The sequence below is a fragment of the Gossypium hirsutum genome, chromosome A10, assembly GCF_007990345.1.
Source record: "Gossypium hirsutum isolate 1008001.06 chromosome A10, Gossypium_hirsutum_v2.1, whole genome shotgun sequence".
Lineage (NCBI taxonomy): Eukaryota > Viridiplantae > Streptophyta > Magnoliopsida > Malvales > Malvaceae > Gossypium > Gossypium hirsutum.
The window spans coordinates 88,942,791-88,950,997 of NC_053433.1; the positions used below are offsets into that span (position 1 = coordinate 88,942,791).

Here is an 8,207-nt window from a genome sequence, read left to right on the forward strand (position 1 = left end):
ACATGCCATAATCCAAAAACTCAAAAAAATCACAAGGTTACCAAATTTGATGCTAGGATAGTGTGATCTTTGTAACAATTCAACTTGACGTGTTTCGCAAAGTGACGATCTACAAGGAAAAGGAAAAAAAACGAGAAAGCATATAAAATGCTTAGTAAGCTCATATGGAAACTAAAATTTACCTTGATCATTTAAGGATAAACAATTATTCTATTAGATACCAAATTAACTTTCTTTGGCACTGGAATACTTATCTATACATACAACATCACCACAAATTGAATACGTTAGTTACGTTCTCAAATTGTATACCATCACGTCTTAAACATAATCACATAACAATCAATATGTCGAGTATCATCAATTCCATTTCATTTTCAATTCACGATTTAAATTAAATTTTCAATCAATTGAACATTTCCTAATGGAACTATAGTAAAACAGACTCGAATACACGGGAAAGTAATGCTCACACAAGCTGACAGTATTTCAAGATTGCTCATACAAGGTGACGTTTTAATAGAATTGCTCACATAAAGTGACATCATATCGAGGTTATTTGTCTGGTCTAAACCAATTATACATATAATCCGAGAATTTTTAAAAAATGTTAAATCTCGTAACATCATGTGAATCCCTATTTGATTGTGTGTATAACACTAATGGCATGTCATATGTAACACCCCAAACTCGGCCTAGACGTTACGGTCGAATTCGGCGTGTCACATTGAAGTGTTTTTCGAAAACCATGTTTTCATTGAAAACCCTTCTTGATGTAAAACTCAGTGGAGCGTTATTGTAAAACTCATGTTTTAATTAAAAATCTTTGAAAAGAATATTTTCGTTATAGATTAAAGTGAATAGAAGCTGTGCACCAGGTAGGAAGCCAGAAAGAAGAGGTGAGTCTATTGGACTGCTTAAGTACCAAGCTCTTCATGGATCCAATCCTAGACATGCACACATCCATTACCACACTTAAAGCATATTACTAGTCCACAAACAACAAATTAAGTTTAAGTCCATTTAAAATATTTATTTCCTTTGAAAACATTTACGTTGCGGAAGCTTTGCTCGGTAATCGTGATATTTTGAAAATAAGTAACTTTTATAAAACGCGCCCTAGATCTAACCAATTTAATAACCCAAAATATTAAAAATAAAAAAAAGCGGCCTTATTACAACTTAAACTAGAATAAAAATAATCAAAATAATAAATGCGAAACTTATTTTAAAGAAAACAGAAACTTAATCTTCGTGGCCACTCTGAATCCCGCCCAGCTCCAAGTCCACCAACTAGGGCTCACCTGCAAGGATGGGGGAGAAAGGGTGTGAGTTTGGAAAACTCAGTGTGTAAAGTATCCCAACCAGAGCCCAAATCAGTTCAAGCTTTACTGAGCCTAAGCCCTATTCAGAAATCAGTGTTAACTGGGCCTTAGCCCATATCAATATTAATTTGGGCCATAGCCCCTTACAGTAACAGAGTATACTGGGCCTAGCCCATATCAGTATCAATCTGGGCCGTAGCCCTATACAAGTCGAGATATATTGGGCCTTGCCCATATTAATACAGTTGGGTCCATTTCAATACAGTCTCATATGATTAATGCATGATAACCCCATCCAACCCTGCACTTGCCTCCGTCCATCCCTACACTTCCTGTGGGGAATAAATCACCCACGCCATCCCTACACTTACAGTGTTAGCACCGGTTGCGGCAATAACTATAATCCGCAGCAAAGCTGCTTATATCAGAATATATGGCACAGCCACCAGAACGGGTTCTTCCTCCATAACAAAACCCAACCCCATGAAACAGATATACATGTCATGGCATACAACAAACATGATCAGAATATCATGCATTTCAGTCAAAATTAACCCTAGGGGTATAACGGTCATTTTGCACTTAGGGGTAAAACTGTAAATTTTCCACTTTTAAAGGTATTTCAGTAATTTATCTATTTTAGGGTTTTTCATGCATATTCCTACCTTTCACGTACTAACAGAATCACTTACCGAGGGCTCTTACCGAATTGGGCCCGTTGGCCCATTATTCCAGTTTTGGCCCATTAAGCCCAAAAATATCGAGGGCACAGAAATCATGCACTTTGCAGTCCAAACATTGCAGCTTACCAAAAACATTAATCGATTTACCTCACGAGCATTCGCACACTCGCAAATCTACAAAATACCGATTTTTCGGCATTTCGGCTTTTCGGCTTTTGCTGATCTAGGCTAAGAAAGGGTGACAGTTACACACCTGTTTGTGACGAAACGCTGACGAGTTCCACACACGAACTGCCTACAATCAATTACTAATACGTTAACTATGAATCCATACTACAAAACTCCTTACCAAAAATCAACCATTAACACTTTAGGCACTAGTGTTCTCACCTTTGCCGAAATATGAACTAGATCCAGATTCAATCGTTCCAATTATCCAAGCCTTCGATCAGTTGCCTTTAATCCACACTATAGGAAAACAAATCAAATATCACCACTAAACCCTTTGAGTACAATCAATAGGCACCCTTTGCATATAGGGGTTTTTCGGCTTTTACCCTAATTCATGAATAACGAAAGAAAGATTCAAGTGTTTACCTATATCATTATGAAACTACTCCCAATCGATTGTAGATCCAACCACCGCACAAGAAGGGAAAATACTCAACCAAGGGTTCGGCCTTTGCAGTACCTCAAAGTAGTAAGATTTCGGTTTTGGAAGAAAAGATACGAGGTTTGGCTTCAATGGAAATTCGACTAACCAGTTTTGTTGAGGATTTATGAGAGAAAAGAAGAAGAATATGAAGGATTTAGGTTCGGCAAAAAGATAGGATGAAAATCGACAAGAGGAGAAAGAAAAGAGAAGAGGGGAAGAGATGAGAAAAGGAAAGAAAATAGAAAAGGAGAGAATTGTTCAGCTTTTGGGAAAAATAGAAAAGAATATGAGCAAAAGAAATAAGATAAGATTAGAATAAAATAAAATCCTTTTCCAATTTTAATTCCTTCCTTATCTCCTTAATTCATGGCCAAATTCAAAGATTGAATTTAATTCAAACTCCCCACTACTGAGCAGCAGTCCACCGTTCAGCTGACTCCTCCTGGTGCTGGTAGCGTTTCAATACCGTACGGTCCCTCCCACGTGCGTACAGCAAAAAAAAAGCACATTTTTGCGCATAACGCTGTTCGAACCTGGGACCTCCAGGTTGCCCAGCACGCTGCTAGCCACTAGGACACGCATTTGTTTTCAATAATATACCGTCACATTTTATCTTAAAGGTTACCTGCTGAATTCCCATTCATTTTAAAAATATAATATTAAAACATACCTTCGCTTGGAACCGAACCCGTACCCTTGTAAAACTCCTAGCACCCTACTGTCACTGCGCAATAACCTCTTTTTGTGTTAAATTATACTCGCAACTCCTCTTAACCCTTATTCTAGCTGCGATCTGCATATTAAAAAAACACCCAAATTGTGCACGTCGTGCCTTAAAGCCAGGCACCTCTTCCTCCCTCCTACTCCTCCTTATGTCTAATTTTAGACCAACTTATTAATAAACCTTAATGCCCAAATCCCCTAAAGAAACAAAAATAATAATTTTTGCTAGAGTCTTGGACCGAATTTTTCCCACACTTTAAATACTTCTAAATTTATTTAAAAACTAAAATAATAATAATAATAACCATAATAATGAAAATTTCAAATATGATAATATATATATTTTTTCCTAATAATAATAATTATAATTTCCATAAATCAATAAAATAGATACAGTAAAATTTTCTAATAATAATTTAATTTAAACACTAAATTAACAACAATAATTTTATAAATATATTTGTATCTAATAATTATAATGATAATAATTTTCATAAAAATTAAAATATTAGTAATAACATAAATATTTTATCAATATATATATTTTTTAAACACTAGTAATATTTAAAACTTCTAAATATTCAGGTTTTCTTCTATCCGAATCCCAGACTCAAAGTCCAACTCTTCTAGGCCCAATTTTTAGGGCGTTACATCATACATATCCTAGCCTTTTACTAAGTTCAGTCGGACATCATTTCCGTATAAATGACAATTTCAAGTCCTGTCCACAATTTCATTTCTCATATGAAACATATATTCAGTCAATAATCTCATTTACATCATCTTATATTTCCATATAACCAATATTCCCATAAATTTATAATTCAGTTCATTTTGAACCATTAGTGCCAAAATCACCAATTCATTTCAATCTAATACATAAATAAAATGGAACACAATCAACATAACATAAACAAAGTAGTAAGCTTGGTATGAACTTACTTGGTCAAGATAGCAAAAAAAAGTTGAATCCTCAATGACTAATCGATAATTTTGACTTTTCCTTGATTATCTCTAGTTTGATCCAATTCTTGATCTAAACAACTATTTTAGATCATTTATCAATACGAACCATTTTCATGTTATTCCCTGATATGTATGAATCTATAAAATTTCATTTTACGAATGTCCCTTAAGTTTTTCATTTGATTCAATTTGGTCCCAAAAATAGAAATAACTATATCTTGCAATTTTAAGCCTCAATTTTAAAACTGATCTCATTTAAATACTTTAGGGACCCTCTGTCTCTTTTATTACCAAAATTTCACATAAATTTTACATTTTATTCACTTTAGTCCTTATGAACAAAACTAACAACCAAACATTACAATTTAGTCTTTTTTTATGATCTAAGCTTAAAATCTATCAATTTAACATCAATTTCTTCAAGAAATCATCAATTACAACTTTCAAACCTTTAACAATTTTACAAATTGGTACATAGGCTAACTAAATTAAGCTCTAATAACTTTAAAAATATAAAAATTACAAGAAAACAATTTAGAAATCTCACCAATAGAAGGACTGAATACTTGAAGCTAAAAAGGGGGTTTCCTTTCTTAAACATACAACATGGGGGAGAAGAGTGGAGAAGATGAAGAAAAACTACTAACTTAAGCCTTTTATATTTTAATTAAATCTTTAATCACTAACTAATTTAATTAATCTTTAATTAATTAACATTAATCAAAATTAGAACATTCTCCACTATTTGATGAAACAAAATGGTTTATTTACTATTTGGAACCTTTAGCTATTTAAAAATTTAGCAATAAGATTTTTACAATATAGAACTTGTACGTTAATTAAACAACTAATAGACAAAATTAAAGGACTAAGCTTTAATATTCATTTATACCAACTCCATAAATATCTATATTAAATATTTATAGACTTGGTTTACAAAAATAAAGTTTTGAAACAGCCTTTTTCGACACCACTGAAAATTAGGTTGTTGCAACTAAAATATTCACTTTGATTATCAAAACTACCATCATTATCGAGTCCTTCCTCACCATCAGCATTGATACCAATCACCAATGGATTTATCAGTTAAACGGGGACCCGGATTAAGGTTGTTATACACAATCGGAGCATTATTTGGATTGCCTTCCTATGTCAATGTCACTCCATAATCTTACAGTTATACCCACCCAACATTCATACCAAAGTCAAACTTGTGTACAGAAGATCGCCTATCAACAGAGACTTTCAGAACCTCTATGGACAGGTCATCAACTTCATATTGTTGATTTAATGGAGTGACATTTTGAACGGGCTAAACATATGCTAACTCGATGAACAACTCAATTGGTTCAATGTTCCTAGGCAAGCAATACAGCGCAATCATAGTCTTCACATCATCATCCTCTACAAGTTCCATCTCCTTATGCTTTCACGAATTTGAAAAAATTGAGAATTTGTAGAATAGTCTGGGCATTCTCCTCCCATAACATTGAGTAATTTTCACACTAATCTTTTGTTTCATTTCGTCGAACTTTACACTTCTGTTAAATCTCATTCCTATTTGATAGTGCGACTCAAATATAAAATCAACCGCTGTTTGCAAAATTACCCCATCGAAATGGAAGTATACGAAGAATTGATTATTCATCTTCGATACTAAACCTGTAAAATAAATAAATAACGAAAAAAATATTAGATCATATTAAAACAATTCATACTATTTTAAAGTAACAATTTTTTTTATCAAACAATATATCTTGCATCTCATATATAGTCACATAATCATACATAATAGTAAAATAAATTTAAAAAAACCATAAAAATAATTACACACTAACCTAATCAATCTAAATTTGATTTATGAGGTAAAAAAGAAAACCTTGAATTCTCAAATGAAAAACAAATATTGTTGATTTTAAATTTTAATTTCTAACAACTCTTTTTCCTCTCTTGTTTTATTTGTTCGAAACCATAAACAATCTAGAATTTGAATTTTTTGTGAGAGAGTGGTTTAAATAGAATATTAGTGCTGCCACATTGACACACGATACCCATAAAAATATCAGTTCTTTTCTTTTTTGTCAGCCACTTTTTTTAATAAAAAAAATTTATCGATACCACCAATGTGTCAATCAGCACCCATTAAATTTCTTTTTTAATTCAAATCGGTGCTGCTTGACCACTTGGCCACACCACCTTACATTTTTTTTTGTCAGCCACCTTTTAAAAAAAAATTAATACTGGCGTTGCCAATATATCAAGTTACCCCATATTGAAAAAATATTTTTTCCTTCTATATCATTTGTGCTGTGTAAACAAGAAAATACAGTTATTTTTGAAAATTTATACTTGCTTAACACTTGAAAATTATTTTTTTCCCACAACATGATTATGTAATAAGTGGTAGAGATTAGATGTACCGGCGATTGTAGATTTCGACCTATTTTTATAAGTAATTTTTGTTTGATACATTTTTGTAATTAATTATTTTTATATTAGTTAACATTGAGGATTGATTTCTACTCAAATTGTTTATTTTCAACAAAGAGGATTAAAATTTGATCAGATTAGTCTATATCCATTTACTGATAAGTGGAACAGAGAAGTGAGCACTAACATTCGTCTGGATTTGACGTTGTCATTATCACTCTTAGTCCTGAATGCAGCGCATTAAAACAAGTAACTTAACTGGAAACACCAAATTCCCAGAAAACAGTTTTACCATTCAACCTTTTGTGTTTTATTTTTTTGCAAGAATCAACAGCGAATAAGTAATAAAAGGTTCTACAGAATTCCCCCTGGTGGTCTGGTTAAGGATTTGAATTGCCAGAACGAATGCACTTTTGATCAGCATATATTGGACATAACTTATTTTATCATAACCAATGACAATGAATAATATCAACAATAAACAAAATCCAAACCACAAGAATATTAATTGGGAATCCTCATAAATCCCATGTCTACATCAAGAACATATAATCAAGAGATCCAGAAAAACATGTATGCTACCAATAAATTGTACCCCCAAAAGAGAAAAAAAAAGCAGAACAAAGCAGTGAGTGTGGAATTAACAAGGGATTTGTTCAGTGAACCATTCCATGACATGAATTGGAGCTTTGACCAACTCCAGCGCCATCTCTACTAGCACCGTCACGCTCAAACAACAAGGACAGATCAGTGTCAACAACAACCTGCAAGCAAAAACCCCAAGTGCTGATAAGTTGATTGAGGTAGAAAATTAGAAGAAATTAAAACCCAGATCCCAATTCGCAAACAGCAGAAGAAAGTGGAGGAATGGAAAGGACTACCCCACGATCCAAACAACAACGCCAACAATAGAGATGATGAGAGAAAGAAAAGCAAAGGGAAGGCCAAGGAGGAAGCCCAGTGGCCTGCAATCTCCATCACAACACATGTTTTTAATTTTTTTGCTTTACAAAATGTTTTACTTTTTGGCCCGGTGTGTAAGTAAAGGCGACACAGAAAATGGTATAAGATGAAATAGGTGTTTGTGTGTGATATTGACTTTGCTTTTTTGGATAGAAATATTATTGGCGATACAGTAGTTAACACGTTATGTATAGATCTTATCTCTTAAATTATTCATATATATGACAGGTGGACAAAAACTTTCAAATCATCACTTTCTTCTTTTTCAGATACCAAAATGAACAGCGCCATAGCACCCAACTTCCATCTATCCGGATAAACCGCGGAAATGGGTATTCCAAGCAACCAGGTTTGTTTTAATTCCATTACCCAAACATACATCCCAGCCCATCATCATCTTCCTTAATTGCCCTGACAATCCCAGTCTTAGCTGCCCTTTTTTGCCTACCCCTTCTCCAATTC

The 8,207-nt window shown here is 33.3% G+C and overlaps 1 protein-coding gene across 1 annotated transcript; it reads right to left on the reverse strand.

The window, feature by feature from the left end:
- Positions 1-7,209: 7,209 nt before the first annotated feature.
- LOC107896876 (signaling peptide TAXIMIN 1) lies at positions 7,210-7,908 on the reverse strand. Its single transcript, XM_016822174.2, has 2 exons — positions 7,664-7,908; positions 7,210-7,546 (listed from the first exon to the last, which is right to left on the reverse strand). Exons 1-2 carry the CDS (start codon positions 7,768-7,770, stop codon positions 7,423-7,425), a joined length of 231 nt encoding a protein of 76 aa, XP_016677663.1. The 5' UTR covers positions 7,771-7,908; the 3' UTR covers positions 7,210-7,422.
- Positions 7,909-8,207: the final 299 nt, after the last annotated feature.